At 31.6% G+C, this 25,632-nt stretch overlaps 3 protein-coding genes across 4 annotated transcripts; 2 read left to right on the top strand and 1 right to left on the bottom strand.

Moving 5' to 3' along the window:
* The first annotated feature begins 14,382 nt into the window (after positions 1 to 14,382).
* LOC107936584 (probable folate-biopterin transporter 8, chloroplastic) lies at positions 14,383 to 17,466 on the top strand. Of its 2 annotated transcripts, none has more exons than XM_016869345.2 (2): positions 14,383 to 15,253; positions 15,785 to 17,466. In XM_016869345.2, the coding sequence occupies exons 1-2, from the start codon at positions 14,569 to 14,571 to the stop codon at positions 16,168 to 16,170; spliced, it is 1,071 nt and encodes a 356-aa protein (XP_016724834.1). In that variant the 5' UTR covers positions 14,383 to 14,568; the 3' UTR covers positions 16,171 to 17,466. The 2 variants fall into 2 exon arrangements, with proteins under 2 accessions (XP_016724834.1, XP_016724836.1); XM_016869347.2 differs by having other exon boundaries at positions 14,473 to 15,253; positions 15,796 to 17,466.
* Positions 15,537 to 19,733, bottom strand: LOC107936583 (pentatricopeptide repeat-containing protein At3g12770). The gene is made up of 2 exons (XM_016869344.2): positions 17,623 to 19,733; positions 15,537 to 16,810 (listed from the first exon to the last, which is right to left on the bottom strand). Exon 1 carries the CDS (start codon positions 19,600 to 19,602, stop codon positions 17,689 to 17,691), a length of 1,914 nt encoding a protein of 637 aa, XP_016724833.1. The 5' UTR covers positions 19,603 to 19,733; the 3' UTR covers positions 15,537 to 16,810; positions 17,623 to 17,688.
* LOC107936591 (probable folate-biopterin transporter 9, chloroplastic) lies at positions 16,198 to 16,935 on the top strand. Its single transcript, XM_016869352.1, has one exon. It carries the CDS (start codon positions 16,198 to 16,200, stop codon positions 16,933 to 16,935), a length of 738 nt encoding a protein of 245 aa, XP_016724841.1.
* Positions 19,734 to 25,632: the final 5,899 nt, after the last annotated feature.

Here is a 25,632-nt window from a genome sequence, read left to right as displayed (position 1 = left end):
ATTAGAAACAGAGTGTTACATATCTATTTGCATTTCCTTATTTATAGTTTCCTGGTATCCTTTCAACATACATTTACTGGAATTTCTACTACCATATTTTTTTAATTATACTTTCTGTATATTCCTAATATTCAATTATTGGTACTTACCTCTCTGTTAGCTAATCTAGGTACATGTATTAACGCATCGCATGTAATATCTTAACAATAGTGAGGATTGAGGGACTTAGCCAGATTGATCACCATACACATAAGGGTACTTCTTTCCAACCTTTTAGGTTAGAAGACCGACTAAACCTATGCTTTGATACAGCTAAACTTGTAACACCCCACGCCTAACCTGTTCGCCGGATCCAGGTATGAAATGTCACAAATGGTCTGGTTTTACCTACTCTTAATTTTGCTAACTCAACTGCTAATAAACAATCTAAAAATAAAACTATCTAATAAGAAAATTAAAAATAATAATTCTTACAACTAAGGCCTTAAGCCACTGAATACTTAGTCTCTTAAATTTTTATTTCTAATTCGATCGTTTAATTACAAGGAAACTTTTACATCTCTTATCATGGCTAACTATCCCATTACCCAGATTCTAGGGCATTATCAGGATACGACATAACAATCTTGGGGCAAAGCCTCCAATGGTTACTCTTTCTTATGTGCATGACTTTAAACATCCAACGATTCTTGTTCTCAACACTGTCTGGTTGGGTTCCTCCTCTGAGTCCTCAATTAACCATACAAATCCTGCAAACATCAACCACACTACTGTAAGTTCAAATGAACTTAGTGGGTTCTTTCATTAGGTCATATATAAAAAATCGAACCTTATCTCACGAGGGAAACAAATGTAAACAAATTTAAACAGAATTTAATTCCCTGCTTGCTCAAAGTGAGTGTTCCTCATTATTGGACCTTCCATTTGTCAAACCATACACTTGACCATAATCTAGATACCTTACTATATAAACGAATCCTATTCTTATTTCACGTCTTTTCTTCCTTTCATACACACCGCGTATAAGGTGTTTGTTAACCTTTAACCTATTAAGTTGTATGCTTGTTTTCCCATACTATTCCTCTATATTAGCTTTCTCACATTTCCTCTGAGGGTTCTTACGACATACCTTTCATGGAAGACCTTCTCGGTCGAACTTGTCCTTGGTGGATTCCCCTATTTTCTATACCATAGTCCTAAATGACATAATTAACATTTTGTATTGTGCTAAATCACAGCGAACCTCGCCACTTTGACGAACCCATCCTTGTTCCATCCCATTGACAACTGTGGTGGGATTACTTCCAATAATCTGCCTTATGCACAATACTAACCTGGGATCTCACCTGTCCCATATGATGAACAATTGACTTATCGTTCTGGTAGGTCATCATTCATAAGACTATACGAATTTGTTTACCCTCTTACATCTTCATAATTAGGCCTGCTCTTGCATGACCTATCTTTTTCTAGTTTTTGTTGGGTCTTTACCCATGCCTTGTCGACTTTCATATCTATCATTACCACTTTCCTTATTATTGGCGGATTTCCTGATGATCTATTTGTCATACTTACGTTTTCTTTTAACTCTTCTTCCACCTGTGTTGTTTCTCATGCTTGGTGCACAGGCTTGTTCCCCATGCTTGAGGTTATGGCAGACTTTTTATGTTTGTTTCCTAGTGGACTCTATAGGTTGTCATAGTTAAGCTATGGTCTTACACTTTTCTCACCCCATTTCTCACATCCTGGCTAACTTACCCCGTGTTTACTGTCCCAACGAACTTTATTTTTGTTTACTATCCTAGCGTACTACTTGTTTGTGTTTACTGTTCGAGTGGACTATCTCTATGGATGCCATAGTATCTTTCATTCATCGTCTTACATAGATCCGTCATCCTAGTGTATTACCATATGATGCCATGAAGTCTTTCATCCGTGGTTTTACTTATTATACCTAGCTGCCATAACATCTTTCATCTATGGTCTTATGTATACCTTAACCCTGTACCATGCTGTCATGGCTTCTTTCATCCATAGTATTACAGTATGTACCACATACTAGACTGCCATAGTATCTTTTATATATGGTCTTACGCCATATACCATCGTCATGGTGTCGTCTCGAAGTACTAGTCGATACTGTCATCACTGTAAACGTCTTTCCAAAATACATAATTCTTGAATCCTCTTGCTATTATCTCCTTTACAGCATCTAACCTTATACTCAAACACCGTAGTGTTCCCTCCACAAGGCCTGGAGCTTTGCTCATGGTGGTAACTAACATGTTCTCTCTCCATTTCCCTTCCTAAATTTCTCTATTCCATAAAAGTTTTTCCCACAATCATGCAATGCATGCACATATCATCATATTTCATGTTTATGCAAACATGACATATTTAGACAACATAGATCATAACAACAAGTTTGGAGTCTGGAATTCACTTAAAGCTTCATCGTTTCCACAGCTTAGCTTTCTCGAATGCTAGACCTTCCATTCTCCTGGCAACTAAGCATTACAACAAAAAACCTACTGGTTAAACTTGTATTTCATCTTAAAAGCTTAAACTTTCATAACATGCAAAACCCTTAAGATAGTTCTGAAGATCTATAACTTCATTTTTAACTTTTACGTATATAAGAGGGCTAAGAACCTTACCATCTTACTGGTTTTTCTACTTTTCCATTTCCATCCTCATTAAGTCTACTCCATGCAGAACCTTCAGTGGCCTAATCTTCTTCAAAGTATTCAAAGAAGATGAAGAATGGAAGAAAATGAAATGGATTCAAGAAGGAATTCATCCTTGGGAAGCAGTTTCCCAGTTTTTTAATAGCCCTTCCCGTACTATTACCAACCTTATGAAAACCACCCATTGCTAATTATTATGTCTCCTATTAAGGAACTAACTGGTTCCATTTTAACCGAACTAGGTTTGGTTCTCAACCATGTCAAATTCAATTTCCACTTTTCTCGTTTCTTTCAATAGAGGTCACCAACTTGTGATCTCTTTCAATTTAATCCTCTCATTATTTCAAGTTTTCAGATCAGTTGAAAACCAGGTGTTACAAATTGGATTTAAGTAGGAATATTCATGAAATTAATAAAATCTATTACGTTTTAAATATACAAAAAAGTATAAGAACTAAGAGCAGAATTAAACCAAATCATAAAAATACTTAAAAACATAAATTTTTTTTTCGTATTTTAGTAAGACATAAAAAAAGGTTATACAATCAAATCTATGAGTGTGATGTAAGGAAAAAAAAAACAATGGACGATACTTTAAATCCAAATTACGTAAATAAGATTCTAAGAATAAATGAACAATAAAACAAAATAAAATACATCCATTTAATCTCAACTCATTTACAGCCTTATTAATATCTAAATAATATATCAAATGGCATGCTTAGTTCCATTTGGAACAAACAATGAAGTAATATTATATATATATATATATAAATTTAAAGGAAAACTGAGCATATCATATCGTCATGCTTATATTTATTTTTGTGAAAGTCATGAGTTGAATTATGTAAGAATATTAATATTATTATTTAATTAATTTAAATATTATAATTTAAGAGTAATATAATTCCAAGTCAACTTCTTGCAAATTCCACAACATTGAAGTTGGAATCTCCAACTAAATAAATGTAACGTATTGAAAAATGAATATTTGATTCACATTTTTAAGTTTAGAATCTGTAAACGCAAAAATGTCAACCATATAGATTCCATTGTTATACTTTGATTATATTTAAATAATAATAATAATAACCAAACGATGTTAGTATAAAGAAAAAAAAAACATACCAGGCTGCATACTATAATGACCCATTTCACTTGGATAATATATTATTAGGAATTTTATGACACGTATATGCGTGTAAAAATTACGTATTTAGAATATAAATATGTATTTAAAAATAATATATAATAAATAAATAGGTGTATGATTTGAAATTAATTAATCATAATAGCACATGAGTTATGTACGATATTAAACTGAAAAATTAGATTAAATTATGAGTAAAATAAAAATTAAATACACAAATACATTAGATTAAGAATACTAAAGGCATTACAATTGTTTATCATTGTATTGTCATCGATAGTGAATTAGTGTCCAGTTGACTTATGATACAAACTCAATTATTAACATTATCAGCATATACAATTGATGGGATAATAAAATATGCATAATACAATTAAAATGTAAATATTGTATAATATGGTGATGCTTATCAGTTTTGTTTTTATGAAAGTCAAAAAGATAATTAACTATTTTAAGATTTCTTCAGTATAAATTCAAGGATAATATAATTCCAAAGTCAACTTCTCGCAAAATATACAACAAAATGTATATTCATCTTTTGATTCACATTTCTAAGTTTAAAGTATTGAAAACTGTATACGCAAATAATGCCAACCACAGATTCCAATTATCATCCTAATTGTAAACTTAATATAACATGAAATCCGATAACGTTTGGTTGGATAGAAAATGATAATTTTTTTGAGAATTTAATTTGTTGGAAAGTAATTTTAATATTTGGTATGTTATATTTTAAAAAAGAAAATTGGAATCTAACTTTTTTATAAAAATAACAATATGATTCCCACCATAAAAAAGTGAAAAAAGTTACTTTCCTATGTAGTTGGTAAGTTAAAAAAATATTAAAGATAAAATTAGTTTTATTTTATTTTGGTTTACGGTATTAATATATTAAAAATAAAAAAAGGGTTCCTTTCTTTTCCCTTTCAGTATATTGATTCAAAATTTCAATTTCATTATAGTATTCATTAAAAAAAAAGTTTTATATTTATACATGGTTTTATATATGCACTGTCATATTTTTAAAAAAAAATACATGCAAGATAAATTTGGAATAAGTTTTTTAATTAAAATTATAAATTAAAATAATAATTTTAAAATTTATCAATTAAAATATTATTAAATATTTAATCCAAAAATTCTTACTAATAAAGTTTATTGTAAAATATTAAATACATGAATATTATTTTTATTTAATAAGGGTAAATTTGTAAATTACCATTACATCCCCAATAAAGTATTTTGTTAACCAGTAAAGTGAACAAGGGAGGAGGACAGTGGTTACGAAGAGGAAGGTTGGGTGGAGGTTGAGAAGAGATCTTTTGTGGAAGATTTTGAGAGTTTTTGAAGGAGTGAGTGTGTGAGTGTGTGTGAGTTGTTTGCATGGCTCTTTATAGTGGTGACAAATCAGGTCACGTGTCCTAAGGTCACTAACATGGAAGTTTGATTTAGCACTCTTGGTAATGATGGTGATGTAACGTCCTAGGATAAGACATCTTAGGGCGATTGGTAATCAATTACTCTAGCTCTCCACGTGGTTCTTACATAGTCTCAGTGGAGTCGTCTTGTTTTGAAGTTTGCCAAGTTGAGGTTCGCAAACTAGCTCTGGATTTCGCAAACTAACTATAGGTCCACAATGCCATTGGATCTATTGGGAGACTCGTGTTAAGCTCCTCTATGGGTATGCTTTGAGGTCTATAAGGTTTGCTATGCGAGGGAAGGTTATAAAGTGATTTTTGCAATCTTGATGGATATATTCATAGTAATATGTTGGAGGTTTATATATTGGATACAAATTTTATTTTGTGAAGGGATATTCTTGAACTTTTGAAATTTGAATTTTGAGTAATTGAAATTTGCAAGTGTGATGAACTTATGGCAGGAAAAATTTCGTATGTATATTTAATGATAACGCTTAAAAAAATGTGCGAAATGTTGCGGTGTATTTATTGGGTTCCTAATGAAACCATTGTCACTATTACTATTTGCATACACATGTTGGGCTCTGATTGAGGCATCTTTTTGTGTATGGGTAACAGTGCACGCGTGATAACATACTTGATAAGTTTTGAAGTAATTGAAAGGTCTTGTTTTAGCTTATAAGTAGGGATAAGAGTTTGGGATTTTATCATCATATATCTATACTTTTCTAATTTCTACAGTATGCCTCTTCTATCGTTACTCTTGTAGCTAATATAACTTACTTTCTCGTCTATTTACCATGTACAATTGTTATTTGTAGGTCTCCATCGTCTCTATTTTCTCTATACTATTCTTAATTTTATTTTACCCTGATTGAAACATGGCTTCAAGATCGATTAGTGTTTCAATTTGAGAGTGAAGAGTTTGTGCATTCTACATCATTAGAGGAGATACGAAAATTGTTAGCATGTAGGGGGATTACTTGTTTCAATAACTTCAAGTACAAATTTGAGATTGAAGAGGGGAAACACCGACTGAGTGAGATGGGAAACCATAAGAAGGAGAATAGTTGGTTTCGACTACCTCTCTATATATTTGAAATAGGTTTTCACTTATCTCTACATCCATTTTTTGTCGAAATGTTGAATTCCTGTGGAGTGGCCCTTGGGCAGTTGATGGGTTCTTCTTGGTGGATCTTGATGGTGTATTTTTTGGATTGTCACTTACATGAAGATGAAGCCTTTGTAAACATTTTAAGCGAATATAAAGAGTAACCTCCGTTAGTGAGACAAATCAAAAGGGATTCATGATGTTTACTATTCGAAGGGCAAAGAAATCCATCATTGATGATACCGCTAGTAATTTGTGTTTGATGAGGGACAAATACATCAAGATTGGACAAATTTGTGGCAGAAACTTTCCTTTCCCTTTAGCTTAGGTGAGACCTTCGATTGAAAGGAATACTAGAGGAACCTCAGTTGAAAAGGTTGCAAACAAGTTTGCCTATAATATACGAGCAAGTTTATAACTTGAGAAACATGCGATGATTTTGTTTGATGGAAATGAGCCCTAAAATGCTCGATGATGCGGACTTCAATCCTCTTAAGTTTGCCTAAAATGTTTGATGTGAAGCCATGCATTGAAGCTTGGCCATATGGAAATGGGGTTATTCGAAGAGCTTAAGGATTGCCTGTCTTCCTATGCTCTTTGTCTCGAGCGAAAATGAGACTATAAAAGTAATAAAGGAGAAAGCAGTGCTACTATTGTGAAAGTTTATAAGGCTCCAATGGCTAGAAAAGTTACGAATGAGTCCAAAATTGTGAAGGTTTCTGAGAACGTTGAAGGAGTAAGAATTATTGACATTTCTAAGGAGCTTTCTGAAGAAAGTGAATGACCTAGTTTCCTTGGAAAAAAATTTGAACATGTATCATCTTGTATTAGCACTATTTTCGACTTGAGGGGTTTAAAGGATATTACATTTCTCCCTCCTTTAAAATAAATCTTGCCCTCGAAATTTATATAACTCAAATAACTGTAGATATTTATCTCTCCCACATTATGAAATCTCCAGAACACTTTTACTAAAGAAATTTCCTTATTTATCAATTCATTTATTCTTAAGTTAGGATTCTAACTGGTTCTTTCTCAAGAGCCAAATCTGATAAAATTTCAATAACTTCCAATGAAATAACATGTAATGAATTGTATCGGTATATTCTCAACATTGATACATGAAAGATATTACAGGTCTGATAAAGCTTAATATCATTTTCCTTTCTTTCCAAATAGACGATTCTCTTTTTCCTCAAATGTTTTCAAAAGTATTTTCTTTTTCAAAGTTACTTATCCTTCTATTCCTAATCATTTAAATCTTTTCAAATTTTCAATTAATAGTTCTCACTTGCTTTATCAAAATTTTTTAATGTTTGAGCGGCTTTAAACTTCACTAATCGTAATATTTTTCTTTTTTACTCTTCTTCTATGTAGCTATATTAGAATTAATTCAAATTTTTTTCTTCTTAATCATAAACTCTTTTTCTCTTCTTTATTCTTTTTCCTCAACAACATATTATCATTATTTCACTTTCCAATTCTTTATCTTCACTTGTAACTAAATTACTTACAATTTTTTTAGTTATTCCTTTGAACAGTCCCCTTTTTTTTTGTCTTTTCTTCTCTAAAAGCAAACATTGATCAACCAAATATATCTAAGCTCATAATAGATTAGAGAACCTTTGGATCGCTAAAGTTATCCTCTAGAATCCATTGGCCCGATCGCTGCCAATAGACTCGTTGAGGTAATTTTGCTTATCGTAGTTTGCCTCTTTCACATTATAGTGTTTTTTAACTTCCAACTTTCACTTCAATTGTTTCCTTTACCACTTAAGAATTCACTAACTTCAAACATTTCCAATCTCCTAGATTTATTATGTTCTCGATTTCTTCATTTAAGAACTTTTCTTTTCTCTTATTTTCTATTAATGTTGAATATTAACTTAACTAATATATTTATTTCTTTCCACACCTCTCTCTTCAAAACTCATTCTCTAATTTTTATAATTGAATCAACATACTATTCTATTATGTTTCTTATACTTCTACTATTGCAAAATATTCGAATGATGTGCAAGTGTACACAATCGCCAACAAGTAATAAAGTAGTAAGTAAAAAGTATTGTCTCCACAAGGACTACATAGGCTAAAATTGTATAATTTTTACTTGACAAGTTGGTTATTAAAAATAATTAAAAGAGATTTTAGTTGACTAATTAACCTAAATAAATTACTGAGTATGATAAAAATAAATGGAATGTAAACACAGAATAATAAGCAACAATTTAAAAGTTTTAATTACTATGACATGAATAAGTTAGATTAATTGCCTTCTTTAACTTAGAATTTTTATAACAATGTTAATGAAGTTACAGAAAAAAACCATGGAAATTAAGCTATTTATTAACCCAATATGAGTAAGTTATGAAGTCATCCCATTTAATTATTAAATTTCTCTAGCATATTTCTATATTTAATCAACTTTACAATTTCATAAGCAAACATCATTAAAAAGATTATGCAAGGTAATAATATTGTTTAATATTATTACTAATTCAATCATTAAATGATCAAACATGCACCATTCAAATATTGTGTCAATTAATTACAATATTGTTTGGATTAAAAAAATTAATCCAATTGCTTCCTTACATTTATAATGCATGAGTAGCATGTCCATGTTTTTATTTGAATGAATAAGCAACCAAAGCACATAACATCATTAACAAAATAATAACAATCTAAGCTAAGAGAATGCAATCAATCTAACATCAACAAATTTAAGTCAGTTTAATTAAATTGAAAGCATGAAAATACTTAGCAATCATGTTCACCAATTTAGAACAAAACAAAAAGATTAAAGAGAAAGAAACCAGAAGACAAATTTGGTGTTTCTTCGTAGCACAACTTGTGTTTCCTTTTCTCCTTCCTTTTGTTTTGCTCCTTCGTATAATTGCTCCTTAAGGTGCCGAATTTTTCTACTCAAAAGAACTTCTGAAATGCTCCTCTCAAAATTGTGTTGCTTTCTCAAACTTTTGTGTTGCTTTCTCAAATAGGAAGTGAAAGAATGGGAAATGGGAGAAGAGATTATGAGTGATGGATACGTGAATAGCTAACCCCTATTTATACTTGTTGAGGCAGTATATTTTTAGCAAATAGAAGCCTTGAATTTCTCTAACAATGTGGCCGGCCCTTGCTTTAAGGAAAATGAGTGGATTGCTTTGAAAGAAGCTGAAGGAGTTGCTTAATTCATGCTTAATTTAAGGCAGAGAAAGCTTGAATTGTGGAGGAAAGGTGGATGGTCACTTGAGGGATTTTATTTTTTGATTTTTCATATTTACCAAGTCTTTTGATGATGGTTCGGGCACCTTTATAGACGGTTGGGCCATTTCCTCCCTAGTGGACGATTTGAGCTCATTCCTCCTTAGCAGGCTACCCATTTTTACTAACCCAATTCTTGAGTTAGGTAAAAAATGTTGCCAAAGTCCAATAAGCTATTTAGGGTGTCCAAAGGTGACAATACATCAGCCAACTTCAGCATGGCTTATGCTATAGAAATGCTACAACATTGAACATTAATAAGTGAGCTTCAAGACTGTCTTTCCTTCCAGTGTACCAACCATCTTTGGAACTGCAAAAGTTATGTGTTTCAACATATAAAATGATCAAATTCTATATCTTCATAAGGAAAATTCTCTATAGTCAATTTCAAATTCTCTTCAAATTCATATTCTACAATCCAATTTAAAAATTCTTCAAGGTCTTCTTCATCTTCCACCTTAATAATGGGTATAGAATCTATAAATTTCCTTGGTAATTTCTTATTAAGTAATTTATCCATCCATGGCGTGTCAAAAGTATTTTGCTTCCTAAATAGTTTTCGTGAACGTACACTTAGTCTTGCCATTTTCTTTGCTCCATAAAAGATCATGTACTTCACATAATGTATAACTAAATTCCAATAGGTTCGTGGTATCAATGTCTTCCAAAATTGATCCAAAATCATTTGTTGTTCATGTTCTACTAATGTCACTCTAAAGGTCAAGTATTGTACTTTTTTCTTTCTAATCAGTTCTGTAATATCCCAAAAAGCCGGTTAGAAGAAATTGAGTTTTGAAACCAAGAGTGGCTATCCCTCAATTTGAGTGTAGACTTTGGAATTTTTTTATAAGTAAATTGGTTTGGTTTAGTGGTTAAGTGTTTTGGTCATGTATATGAGGTTCTAGGTTCGAATCTTATCTCTTGAAATTTTGCTACTTTGATTAAACCCTTATCTTTGGACATGTGAATTATAAGTTAAATTTAGTCAATTGATAACAAGAATGAGCTTGCTAGTTCAATGGTTAAGTCAATGAGAAATGTTTTATTTTTGAATTTCTTTGTGTGGTAGTTAGTTTCGGGTGGTTAATTAAACTTCCTAGAAACCTTCTGGGGAAATGACATCTGTTTTGTTTTTCTTTTTTACTTTCTATTTTCTGTTGCTACCATTCCTCCGTTCTTTCTTTAGTTTCTTTGTTTTGATTATTCTCTTCAAACTACATTCCTTTTTGCTATGTTATGCCAAATTGATCCTATATGAGATCAAACTTCTCCTTTTTGGTTCAATTCGTTTCCGGTAAGTTTGATTTAAAGTTTGTGTCGGAAGTTCTTCAACGTAACTTCAGTCTCGGACGCTAATCTTAATATTTTGAGTGCGAGTACGTTGTCTGATTTGTCATTGTAATGTCATTATAAGGACAAGAATTCATCCTTATTGCTTTTGCGTCGAATCTATATCAAGCTTATTTCTTAAATTTATTTTTGAAATTTTGATTTAATCCATGTTATTTTTAAAGTCATTAGCCTCAAAAGAGTAGCTTTCAAAATTAGTTGAGTACAAGTCCAATTTAATAGATAATAGGAGAACTAAACCTAATAAAGTTGGCATTTAATTAAGGTGTTATGCCGAATGCAAAGAGAGAGAGAGAGAGAGAGAGTATAAATTAAAAAAAAAATAGATGCTTTTGTCTTTGCCTCATTACTCATTTTAACAATATACAAAAAAGGAAATGATATGAGTAAATCAGAATTCCTTTTTAAGACTAATTTTGATAATTCAAATTTCAAGTTCTGTTTTAGAATTTTCCTCCATTTTGATTCCATTTTCAACTTTGATTTCAAATTTTCAATTTTAGTTCTCTTTTTTTGTCTTGCATATCTGAAATGGAACCCGAAATGTGAATTTTTAAAAAGGTTTAATATAATTTTTAGCCTATGAATTTCATAATTATGTTCATTTTGATATCCTTTATTTTGTTTGGTTTTTTTTTATATTTGAACTTAACAATTAAATCTTTTTTGATCTTTAAACTTAGAAGAATGTAAAACTTTGATGACATAGTACTATGAAATTGTGCCACATTATCACTTAAAAAGGTAAACTTAATTATATCACACTCTATGATTTTGCCACACATTAAACTTTTACATTTTTCTAAGTTCAACGATCAAAATAGACTTTATTATCAAATTCAAATATCAAAGTGGACAAAAAAATAATACAAATGTCAAAATAAACTAATTGATATTTGGCAAGTTCAAAGTTAAAATTTTGCTTTAACCATTTCAAAAACCCACTTTAAAAAAGTTAGAAGTTTTATCTTAATTTTGGGCTTGCTTAAACCATCTGGAGCCATTGCTTTGAATTTCCCTTGCATACTTTTATTATTCTAAGATCCAACTTCCCCTTGTTTTTTTCTATTTTATTATAGATTTTTATCTTATTTTCATAAATAGTGTTAGGAAAATTTTAAATGTTTTAGTGCTATTATGTTATTTCAAGCTCTTTTTTTTTTTTACTCTTTACTTTATATTTAACTATTATAATTTATATGTAATAAATAAGTTTTTTTCTTATATTATCACACTAATTACCAAATGAGGAATTAATGCTTTCATGCATGCGGCATTGTTGTCGCTTTGCTATTATCATTCATAATATTTTGAATAAACTACACCCAATGTCATTAAATTATTAGTAAGTTTATAGTTTTTATCACTCAATTTAAAAAACTTACAAGATGGTCACTAAACTATCCGAAAGCTTTCAATTTATTCATTGGGCTATTAAAATCAGTACTGTATAAAATTCTTTATTTGCACAATTTGCACCAATTGAAAGCTATCCTTACCCCTTCTATTCTACAATATTTGTGAATTAAAATCTAAATAACTTTTTTCTCCAATTTTTTGACATTAACTGCTAGACCGACTTGGATCTAAGGGTATGTTTTTCTACTTTTTGATGGGTACTGATTCACCACACTGATAGTCAAATCGTTACTTAGAACTCGCTAGCCGAACTTAAAAAAAAAACTTTATAACCCAATGACTTAAATAAAAACTTCCGGAAAATTCAGTGACATAAATAAAACTTTTGAATAATTCAACAATAATTTTTATAACTTTTTGAAGTCGAATAACCAAAACGTAAACTTATTAATAACTTAGTGACATTGGGATAATTTACCTTAATATTTTTTACACTTTCATCCAGAATTCTTCCCAACTTTTAAATCAGAAAAAATATATATTTAATTATACTCAAATTTATATTATTCCTAACAACCATGCTAATTAAAAAATACTTATATTTGTAATGCAACCGCCATCCATGTATATATAAAAACATATTTTAAATGAAAGGTATATTCGCGAAGGAGCCTAATCATATAAATGGCGTGAGATAAATGACCCCAACAGAAATGAAGAGAAAATCCAAAAGCAAAACAGTAGTCAAAGAATGTTTTTTTATGGTTTTCGGTTGAGATCAACCCAATTTTTTTTATTTCGGTAAATATATAGTTCGTCACATCGTGTAGTTCGTCTGTATGGTTTCACATCTAATGAGTTCACACCACCATATAAGCGAACTCATATTGAGGAAATACGTGTTGACCCTAAAATAAGATAGGTGTTAGTGTGCATGAACACTTATCTAATTCTAGTACATCAAATTAAGGGGTCGTGCCTTATAAATAGGGAAATTAACCTCCATGAGAGGGCAAAATAATTTTTAACTTCAAATATAATCATAAATATAGTACAAGTAACAAATAATTCATGTATGATAGATTAGAATTAGAATAAAGTTAGTACCATACACAATAAATTGAAAATTGAAATATATTCAGATTTAAATAAAAAAAGATTTAAAATTAAACTTAAAATAATTTAAAGATAAAACCCACACATTACATTTATACATAATAAGGCTTGAATCTAAACACTCAAAATAATCCTAACTTCAGCCTAGATTGCCAAAACTTCATTAACATAGTATCTAATAAATTTATATCTATTTTGTAGGGGTTCACCATATTAATAAAACATATATTTTCGTTAACATCAATTTCGAGTTTGATTTTTATAATAGATTTTTTTGACATTTGCTTATGTACCACTACCAAGCCATTTGTTGGGATATGAAAAAAATTATTTAAATCAAGAAATAATATGTGTTTTTTTTATGATAAAAATATTTTTTATGTTTGTTTTATGATTTATAAAAAATTAATCTTTTTAAATATTATAGTTACCCCTTTCAGCAATTTCATATTAAATTGCATAATATAAAACTAAAATGGGTTAATTGCACCAAGTTCACAAACTATGATTTATATTTTAAATTAATTTTAAAATTTTAAAATGTTTTAATTGAATTTTTAAAATATTAATGTCGATTCAATTTCTTTTATTAAGAGACTATTATGCTAGCTTGAATCTAGCGTGAAAGATAATAAAAAACATAAATTACATTTTAAATACATGTATGTTTACTACATAAATAATTTAAATTTGATATGTTACCAACTTTAATGACATTATCATTTTTTTAATTCCGCGAATCTTAACTATCCATGCAAAATGTGCATACTTATTTCATATTCTAAATATGCTTTATGCCACACAAGGACCCAATTAGAATGATATTTGAGAATCCAATAAAAATATTTAAAATTTGAGAAGAATTGAAACCAACGGTTCATAGGAATCTCCAAACAAAAATGGTAGATGTGTTGACAAACCATTGATTGATTAGGTCAGCAATTTCATAAGGATTTTGATAATCCTATAAAAGGCAAAATCCCATTTGGGACCCCTCCAAAATCCCTCCTGGAAACCAACAAACAAGAAAGCAAGTTAAACAAAATGCTGGAAACCTCTCCATTTCTCTCCTTGATTCTCTCAAGTATTCCACCAAGTAATGTTTAATGTATGTATCTAATATTATATATTATAAACCCTTGTCTAGAACTTTCTTTCTCTTCAAACACTCTAGGATTTATATCCTTTTCTTCTTCTCAGAGCAACATATCTTCAACTTGTTGGAATGTGGGATTTATAGTATACCTTTTTTTCCTGTTGAGGTTCCATTTGTTTGCAACCTTTGGGCAAAGCCGTACCAAAAACCCAAAAACAATGATTTACCCAGTGATTTCCACTAAAAACCCAATATTCTTTAACAGTTCAAAGATCCCAAGAAACCAGGAGAGATGCTCAAAGTTATCAAGCTTTCAGTCAAGATCAATATTCAGGTCTTTCCACCATCAAAATCCTGGTATAAAACCCAAGACCCAATTTTTAAACCCTGTTATAGGAACCAACCTTGGTGAGGTTTCTGTCAGGAAGGGCAAGAAAAAGAAGGAAAGTTTATGGCAACAAGGCTGTCAAGAAATGTTGGGTTTGTGTGGGTTGGGATATTGGGTTCAGGGTTTTAGGTGTTTCCCATGGTTGGCTTTGAATTTCCACATGGCTTATAACCTTAACTTGAACCCTTCAACATTGCAGCTTGTGCAGAACTCTGGCAACCTACCCATGGTAGCTAAGCCTCTGTTTGGAATTCTCTCAGATGCTCTCTATATTGGGGGTGCTCATAGGATACCTTATATTTGCATTGGAGGTCAGTTAATATGCTCTTCTCTTTCTTTTTGACTCAATTTGAAATGTTTATGCTTGTTGTGATATTGTGTTTCCATTAATGCAAACTTTGGTGTCTGTCATGGTCTTGAATGGTTTTGCAGATTAACTGTTTGTGTTTTGTTCTTTTATTCCTTCCTTTGTCTTGTTTCAAGTTCTAAACACTTTTTCTTCATATTTTTCCATTACTATGCATTTGATTCTGTTTTTTGTTCTATTTCCTTATATTCCAAACATTCATTTCCATATTCCATTGCAGTAGGCAATAAAACTCAAAAAAGTAGTATTACCATTTCATATACCTAGGTCAGATTCTATCCATTACATTTCAATGTACTCTTCATCATCGTTTACACATTCGGAATTCATCCATGAAATGCATAAGTCATACTTGTAAGCAATGATGATACATTAGATAACTAACTGCTTGAGCATTCTAACATCTTAAATTCGAGAAGTTTTCAGTTAGTTGATTGAAAAACCGATCAAACCTTACTAAGAATCCGATTTTCAGTACTTCTGCAGGTCCTGTCTTGGGGTCAATTGGCTTTGTTTCCAGTTGCAGGTCAAGCGCTTCCTGCCCTCATGGCTTGTGTTCTTCTCAGTAATACAGGGGCAGCCATTACAGAAGTCGCAAAGGATGCTCTTATTACAGAGTACGGCCAGAAACACCGAATTACTGGACTCCAGTCTTATGCCTTCATGGCTTTAGCTGCTGGTGGGATCCTGGGGAACTTACTAGGTGGATATTTCTTAGTCAAATTACCACCCAGGATGATGTTTCTCGTTTTTTCGGTTCTATTATCTATTCAGCTTGTAGTTTCTTTATCTTCCAATGAAGAATGTCTTGGCTTAGCTCGATCTTTGGGTCCCGTTCCAACTGGACAGTCAGTTTCATAAAATATCAGCAAGCAGCTATCTGATCTTATGATTGCCATCAGTGAAGACAGCATATTCCGACCTTTAACTTGGATTGTAGCTTCCATTGCTATGGTTCCTATTCTGTCAGGCTCAATCTTTTGTTATCAAACTCAATGTCTACATCTTAATCCTTCAGTTATTGGAATGTCGCGAGTGATTGGCCAGTTGATACTTCTTTCTTTGACTGTGCTTTATAACCGTTACTGGAAACAAATTCCCGTGAGGAAGTTGATCGGTGTTGTACAGATTTTGTACGCATCTTCCCTTCTTCTTGACCTTTCTTTGGTAAGAGAGATCAATCTTAGTATTGGAATTCCTAATGAAGTGTTTGCCCTTTGTTTTTCGGGTTTAGCAGAAACTCTTGCTCAATTTAAGATCCTTCCTTTCTCGGTGCTACTTGCAACTTTGTGTCCTCGGGGTTGTGAAGGATCCCTTACTTCTTTCTTGGCATCAGCATTGTGCCTATCATCGATTGTTAGTGGATTTTGGGGAGTTGGGTTGGCTGCTATGCTTGGAATAAGATCCAGTGATTACTCCAACTTGCCTGTAGGAATTTTGATACAGTTCCTTGCAGCACTACTGCCTTTAGGATGGATTCATCATGTTCCTATGTCTCAACCTGTTGAGAAGAAAAGAAAGAAAGGTATGAGTAAAAGAAACCGAAAAACCAGAAGGATTGGAAGAGTTGTGGTTGGTTCAGTTTTTGCTTATCGCCGAGAAAGAGAATCTGATGCACAGAAGTAGAGAAGCTATTCAACTTGGCTGTGACTTGTGAGAACTTCTTATTAACATATGAACTGAAAAATGAAAAATGCCAGATAGTTGAAGTCTCATATTTTATTGAATTGATGCCACCTTCTGTGAATCAGTTCTATCTCAAGTTCCCTTTCGGTGTCAGGCTGCCATCATTGAGCGGGGGTCATGAGCACTATGAACGCAGCAGTTTTTTGACATACAATTAGCTCTTTTGCTTTTGACCATTGCATTTACTTATTCTCTCCAAGCTTTACTGCTCCATAATCAGTTATGCATTACCAAGTTCAGATATCTGGAAACCCCGTATCAAAGAGAGGTGATGAAGGTGGTGTGAGTGCAATCAGATTACATGTATTGTCTTGGAGGTTAAGGTGTACACATTGGATTTAGGTTCACCATAGATTTGGCATGAACTTGTAAAAGCAACTGCATCCTGTGCAGACGAAATGAATTTGTAACAGAAAGTTTTGAATGCTTTATGTTGTTTGCACTGTAAGTAAAATCCTAGTTTGAGAAAAATGAGTATAAGCTTCTCTTACTTTTGATTATTTTAAGGACATCGTCTACCATCCTATAAGATTACTCCCTCCAGTGGCAATGAAACTTATGCAGAGTAGCAATAGAAAATGGATGATAAATAGCATACACTATAGAACAATATGCCATAAAACCAACCTGAAACAGTTTGTTTTTTTATAACTCATTTGTGATGGCTCCACTGGCCAGTGCTCTCTTCGATTATTAACTAGTGATCGGTATCAACTCTTCAGAATCAATAGGGTAACCAGCTCCCTTCATTATAAGGATGAGACCATCAAGTATCTCATAAATCAAAGTGGAATGAGGATGTGCCTTATCAGCCACATAAAAGCAATGAGTCTTGCCATTGATGTTAATCCAGCTACACCCAGGTGCCTTCTTCAAACCCTTTTCCTTCATCATTTTCCTCAATCCTGCCACAGCATCCCATCTTTTAGAAGAAGCATGTAAATTCGAAAGTGAGACATAATTCGAAGGGTTTTTGGGTTCTAAATGAATGAGAAACCTATGAGCAAGTTCTTGCATCTCGATATTCCCATGCATTACAGAAGCATTAACCAGAGCACCCCAAACACTAGGCCCAGGTTCAACAGGCATGGTTTGGATAAAATCTAATGCTTGATCAAGCTTTCCGGATCGACCGAGCATGCCGACAACACAAGCACATATCTCAACCGTTGGTTTAATCCCATATTCATTTTTTATTGTGTTATAAATACTAAGACCTTCAGTTACCAACCCCGACCTACAGCAAGCAGAAAGCACCCCTACCACCGTTATCATATCTGGTTTATTCCCAAGCAAAAGCATCTGGTTATACAGACTTATGGCTTCTTCACCTTTTCCATGTAATCCATATCCACAGATCATTGAACTCCAAGATATAGCATCTTTACCGAACGAACCTTCATCGAAAACTTGTCTAGCACTATTCAAGCTCCCACATTTAGAATACATATCAATCAATGCATTACTCAAAGCAACATCACAGGTCAGTTCTTTTCTAGTTGCATAACCGTGAATCCGTTTCCCGGCCCTTAAACCAGCATAAGAGCCACAAGCAGGGAGAACACTAACTAGAGACACTTTATTGGGTTTTATTCCATCTTTAAACTGCATTTCCTGAAAAAGAAGCAATGCTTCCTCAAAATCTCCATTTTCAATGTAACCATTGATCATCGCAGTCCAAGCATAAACATTTCTAGACCCCATTCTATCAAAAACATTTCTACCCATCGAAACTTTACCGCTTTTCGAATACATATTGATCAGACAACAACCTAAATGAACATCTGAACCAAAACACGAATCCAATTCATTCTTCAGAGTATAACAATGGAGTTCCCTCCCATAATTACATCCCCACGTACACCCACCGCTACTCAAAGGCAAAAGACTCGAAACTGTGAATCCATCGAGTTTCATGCCATGAAGTTGCATGCTTTTAACAACTTCCCACAAATCCTTCACCAATCTCCAATCCCCTGAATTTGAATACCCCGAAATCAACGCATTCCAAGACCCCACATTTCTTTCACGCATTTCGTCGAACACTTTCTTCATCGCCTCAAACTCTCCACGTTTCCCGTACATTGAAATCAACGAATTGGAAACGACGATATCCACCACGAACCCAGTTTTTACACTTTGACAATGAACCAATTTCCCCACTACCAAGTCCCTGATTTCGCCCGCAACTTTCGAAACAGTTGCCAACGTAAAATCATCAAGCTTTACATTAAAACAATCCATTTTACAGAACAAATCAAAAGCTTCAGCGTACGAGTAACTTTTTAGATACCCATTGATCATTGAGTTCCAAAGATAAGCATTCTTGTCTTGAACCGAATCAAAAACGGCTTTTGACTGAGTTAGGTGCCCAAAAAGGGCGTATAAAGAGAGGAGCTTTGAGGCTAAAAACGGGTTCTGAGTGAACCCGAGTAAGAAGACTCGAGCGTGGGCTTGCTTGGTGAATTGGAGACATTGATGGGTAAAGGAGAGATTAAGGAAATGGAGGAGATTGAAAGGCGAGTCGAAGACAGAGGGAGATGTGTGATAACGGCTGGTTTTCAAAGCGAATAGTAGGTTGCGGGTAAAGGGGAAGAAGAAGGTCATTCGGATTTGAATTTTGGCGGTATGATAAAGATGAACGATGTTTCATCGGATTGAAAACCAACTATTCAAATTTGAAGATAATTTATTATGTTCATGAGGGGTATACATACTATACATTCATGGTAAACTCGTGTTGCCTGCAAAAATTATAAAATTCATAAATTTGGTTAAACTAGTTAAAGGTTACTAATAGAGGTGCTCATGGCCGGCCGTGTCGGGTTTGGGCTAAGTTTAATTAAAAATTTAGGCTCTGGCCTGGCCTAAAAATGGACTTAAAATTTTATTCAAGCCCGACTGGATAAAAAAGATAAAACTCGGGCCCAACCTGACCCTCCTTTTTTATATAATTTTTATATAATTTTTAAATATATATAATACATAAAAAATATTAAAATATTAAAATACATATTTTCTAACAAATTGAAAATAAATTTTAAAAAATATGTAGAATTAAATAACATTAAGATAAATATAACTTAATAGCAAATGCCTTTAAAATAATAATAAATTTAACAGATATCTTTAAAATAATAAAATTAATAATAATATAAGTTTTATATAATATTCATATAATAAAAAAATAGTAGCAACATAATAATAAAATGGTAGCAAAATAGGGAGAAAACAATAAGAAAATAACATTCAAAAATAAAATAAAAAAAAGAGTAAATTTTTTTTGTCCTTTAGTGAATTTGGGACGGGCTGGGCTTGGGCAGAAAAAACCTTACTCGGGGCCCGGCTCGTTTTTTAAACGGGCCTTATTTTTTTGTCCAAGCCTATTTTTCATGCTTATATTTTTACTCAAACCCTCCCACATTTCGGGTGGGCCTTCGGGCCGAGCTGGGTGGCTCGACCCATGATCAGGCCTAGTTACTAAATCATCTGTAAATTTTATGTTTTAGTCATTTAATTTGAAAAAAAAGTTAAAAAGATATTCACTAAATTATTTGAAAGTTTTCATTTAAGTCATCGGGCTATTAAAAATCATGTTATATGGTTTTCTTTGTTCGCATCGCCTGCACCAATCAAATGCTCTTTTTTCCCTTCTCTTTTACGGTGTAGTTTTCTTTTTCATAAAATAACTTTGAATGTCATGAATTTATTAACCAAAATTCAAATAGCTTTCCTCTTCGATCTCCGACATTGACTGTCAGATCAACTTTGAATGTTAATATTTTTTGTCAATTGTACATATTATTTTATTGGTATAGTAACAAATTTAGCCTTCAAAGCTTACACATTTTATCAATTATGTCTTGATTAGACTTAATCATGATTCGAGCCACCCACCTAGGCTCGAAGGCTCGTCATAAAAGTGGGACGGTTTGGACAAAAATATATGCTAAAAAAATGAGCTTGGGCAAAAAATAAAGCCCATTTTCTAAACAAGCCAGCCACGAGCAAAATTTTTTGGCTTAGGCCCGACCCAAATCACATAGCTTAGATAAAAAATATTTCCAATTTGTTGGAAAACATTTATTTTAATATTTTTAATATATTTGATGTATTATATTTTTTAAAATTTATTTTTATATAAAATAAATTTTAGAAATTTATTATGGTCAAGCCAAGTCAAACTCGGGTTTAACATTTTTAATATGAATCGAGCTTGAGTAAAATTTTAGACCCATTTTTTAGGTCGGACCGGAGCCTAGAAAGCAAACCTAAAATTCTGCATCGGTCCGACCCATTATCAAGTCTAATATCAGTTTAACAAATTTAACCTGTAACATTTATATATATATATTAAAAAATTTAGCATACATTGTTTATATATTCTATCAACATTTATATAAAATATATACACATTAATGATTGAATTTATTAGTATATCTCTAAAAATATGTATTATTTACAGAAAACATAAGCATTACCACTATAATTAAATTTAACATGAGTTGGACTGAGGCTTTTGGTTTGATCTTACTCAAAAGTGCATTGAAGCCAATGCGTCTCCTCAAAGGCTTAATGATCACTGTCTTCATGCTCTTATCAATTAGTTCAGGAATCCCATCTATATTCTCAATAAGAACTAAGTCATCATCCTCAACAACTCTTCCAGCCTGCTCACCCGTCAACATATCCTTAAACAGAAACCCTTTGCTCCTCATTATCCTCCATCATTGGATCATCACCCCGCCTTCTCACCTTCTTAGAGGCTACCGGCAAAAGGAAATCAATGTTGGACGCCATGTGTTTTATAATCCAGTGTATTCAAATAATAAAAATTTATTAAAATTATATTTATGTCAAACTATGATTTTATTAATAATAATTAAAAATAAATAATATTTACTAATAATTATTAAAATATCTTGTTAATTAATTAATAATAATTTTATAATGATACTATACAAGTATTATTTTAAAACATTTTCAAAATCTTTGGTCTTATTGTGTATATATCTATTAATTTTATAATGATAAAATGGCAACGCAACCTCTCTACTTTTTGTCTCTTAAGCAGGGTTAAAATTTGGAGCTGCAATGAGTTTGGAGTCTCCAAATGAGCTTTACTGTTGGCGTTCTTAACACTAAAATAACTCATGTATAGAAAGTATTATTCTTCGAGATTCCATCATACTGAAATAATCGGTGATTTAAGGAGTCTAAATTGAAGTTCATAGATTGTGTTTGTTGATGGGGTGTTGTGATACTCGTACCAGGTGAAATTGTTGGTGCTCTGCATTTAAAATTAGATTCGAAAATCATCATCAGAAGAAGATACAAAAAAGATTGAATAACAAATTCAAGAACTTGATAATATCTAATATTTTTACCACATCACCTCTACATTAATTTATTTAATCATTTCAATATTTAAACTTTTCTTGAAATGCATCAGAGCTTACCTTATATTATTATTGTTAACTTACAATCGGTTCTTTTATTTATATTATTTGATTTTTTAAATGCATATATAATTATTATATGCCCATTTTTTACACATATTTTGTAGGTATAATGCAAATGGAGATCTTTTGGAGAGGAAAAATGGATGCAAATGGAAAATATTAAAGACTATTATATTTAATTATATTTTACTTTCAAAATTATGTAGTGTTTCAAGACTTCAAATTTCGGTTTATTTAGTTAATTCGGTTAACATTCAAGACAAATAAACATTATCAATGTATTTTTTTGATATATTTTATACTTGTTTTAATAAAAAAACAAAAAAAAAACATATAAATTTCGATTAATTCGATTAACCGTCCCAATTAATCAAAATATTTCAATTCGATTAACGGTTAAAGAATTATACAATTGGTTAATTTAGTTAATATTAATTCGATTCGATTAACCGTTCGAACATTCCAAACTAGTGGTATCGATGGAGTTACATTCATGATAGTCAATTATATTCTAATATTGGCCAAAACATTCTATTTCGGTGATCAAATTATCAATAAGTGACGGGGTTGATTTAGACTTAAACTTTATAAGCTCAACTTCATATTAGACATTAACCCTAAAAAGAATATTGTAACATGACAAACATTATGATGTTTGCAATGCAACTTAAAGAGAGAGAGAGAGAGAGAGAGAATCAAACTTCAAATCTTAGCATGGGATTATTGATTGAAATAAAATGATAAAATAAGAAAGGGGCACTTTGTTAATATACTTTATACTTCCAACTTTAATATAGAAAAATAAAAAAGAGGGGGGAAATGGAGGGGAGACAATGCTAACCACTAAAGCAAGCACGGATTGTACTGCTTGCTAAAGGTTTCCGTATTCATATGCTTTTGCTTTCCATTTTCTTTTTCTTTTGGTTTTGAGATTGACAACTTTGGTTGTTCCATAATACTACTAGGTTTCATTAAATTTAAAATTGAGTTAAAGGTAAGATTTCTAAATAAGATAAGCTTGTTTTAACATTATTTTTTATATTTATAAAATTTGAATTCGAGATAAATTTGAATTCGAGATATTATTTAAGAAATATTAAATTTTTTATCACTTAATTCAACAAGCGTGTTGATATATGCTTTTGTTTTTTTAAGAGAAATTTATTAATTTATTTAATGAATGAGATCATTAAATTCAGGGGGAAAAGTAACAAACACCCATTGTGGATGGTGAAGGACAAGCTCCATCAACACAACAAATGCTTCAGCTTTAACATCAATAGAACATTATGGCACGTTGACAATTGGCTTTGTCACAACTCAAGTACAACATATTTGGAGTGATTGCAAGCATTATAATAAGTAAACCAACCCAGGATGGTCCAAAGTAGCAGGCAAAGACTGACAAAAGAATCAAGCATCCACCAAGCTAAAAAGGACGACTATAAAACTAACCTTAAAATCACTTGCAAAAGCAATACTACATGCATAAGCAAGATTAAAAAGCATATTACAAGAGTAGACAAAAACTTTTAAAAGTGAAGGCTTATTAAACAATGAAAAAACAAACAAAAAAATATAAAATTTAAGACAATACGGGTCCAAACCGACTCATGAAATCATTTATTATTCTGAAATACTCTCAAAACAGAAACATATTAAGAAGTCAACAAAGAGTCACCCACTTTCTAAAGGAAATTGTTGATGGTCGATGGTGTTTTAGCGATAATAGGCGTTGTCATTTGTCAATCACACTTGTAAAAACAACAAAGATACCCACAAAATAGATCTACAAACTGAAAAGAGAGAAGGCACATGGAGTGAATGAGAAGAAGAAAGAAAGAAAGGGTTGATGAGCAAGAGAAAAAGGCGAGCAGTAGCTAGCCCGAAGGCTAGTACTGCCGTTGGACAAAAAAAAGAAAAAAGAAAAGAAGCAAATGACTTGAAGAAAAAAAAGAATTTTTTTAAAGTTTTTATATGCTTTTGTTTTTAATCTTTTATTTTTTAATGATTGATAATGTAGTTTTTGTGTTCTAATTTAAATACTCCTCCCTTCTTTAACTCAAAAAGGCGTTTAAGACAAAGATTTTGGTTTGTTGGTTAAGGTAGAGGTCTTAAGTTATTAAGTATTTAAGTTAAATTTTTACTGTGCGTAATTGTGATGTGTGGATATTCATCTCATCACTTATGTATGCCATATGTGGATTTGGTCTAATTCTCTGCTTGTTGTGCTTTGTATTGATTTAATTCTATATTATATAATTGATTAGACTTAAAACTGTATTTATTTTGTACTTATAAATATATTGTATTTATAATAATAGAACTCTAAAAAAATTTGCTTAATTATTCCATACTTATTAATCTTTCTAATAAGGATTTTTTTATAAGTGAATTTAATTTCAATACTCTTTGATTATACACTTTATGCCTTGATCCCTAGTCATAATTCAATTACCCTGTAATTTCAAATTCTAGTAAGATAGAGATAAGATTGAAATAAAATTTTAAAAATAATTGAGATTAAAGTTCAAACTTTGTGTTAAAAGTACATTTAGAATTAATTATTTGTAATAATTGAAAATAAATTTTTATTTAACAAAGAGATTAGAAGAAATTTGTTATAATCCAATGATCACCTATGAGGCCAAGACACCTGAGTTCAAGAGTTTACAAGCCCATGATCTCACAAGATCAACACCCCACGAGCTCATACAGTAGGGACCACACTATTAATATAGACAACAAACTAGATATCCATGCATCGCATATGTATGTTGTCTTAACATGACAACCTATACCTACAAGAACAAGACATAAGTATGTCGGTTGAGTTTCAAGGAGTATAAGACTAATATGAAGATGTCATATAGCGTTTGAGGGAAGGACTAGAAACACCCCTTTTAAGACCCATAAACATCAGAACCACTAACTCTCTTCCCCCTTTATCATACTCTTAACTATCTTTCTTCTTCCACTCAAACTCCAATTCCCTGATAAAACTCAAACTTCAATAACTTTCACCCACAGTTCTTCACCCACCAAATGAGCCGTCATTAACCACTACATCCCAACTTTATATCAGCAAAACCCTAACTTATAATTTTTTAAAAAATCTTTTTTTAACAAAAAAATGAAAAATGATATTCAATTTTACATATCTATAAAAAGAATT

Source organism: Gossypium hirsutum, chromosome A02 (assembly GCF_007990345.1).
Source record: "Gossypium hirsutum isolate 1008001.06 chromosome A02, Gossypium_hirsutum_v2.1, whole genome shotgun sequence".
NCBI lineage: Eukaryota > Viridiplantae > Streptophyta > Magnoliopsida > Malvales > Malvaceae > Gossypium > Gossypium hirsutum.
Note: the sequence above shows the minus strand (reverse complement) of the source record. Positions and strands in the feature narration are given on the sequence as shown.

Bases quoted from the DNA above. Each gene is read 5' to 3' on its own strand.
- LOC107936584 (XM_016869345.2), top strand. From the start codon at position 14,569: ATGTATCTAATATTATATATTATAAACCCTTGTCTAGAACTTTCTTTC. The intron at 15,254-15,784 runs GTCAGTTAATAT...TCCGATTTTCAG, and splicing joins ACCTTATATTTGCATTGGAG to TACTTCTGCAGGTCCTGTCT.
- LOC107936583 (XM_016869344.2), bottom strand. From the start codon at position 19,602: ATGACCTTCTTCTTCCCCTTTACCCGCAACCTACTATTCGCTTTGAAA.
- LOC107936591 (XM_016869352.1), top strand. From the start codon at position 16,198: ATGATTGCCATCAGTGAAGACAGCATATTCCGACCTTTAACTTGGATT.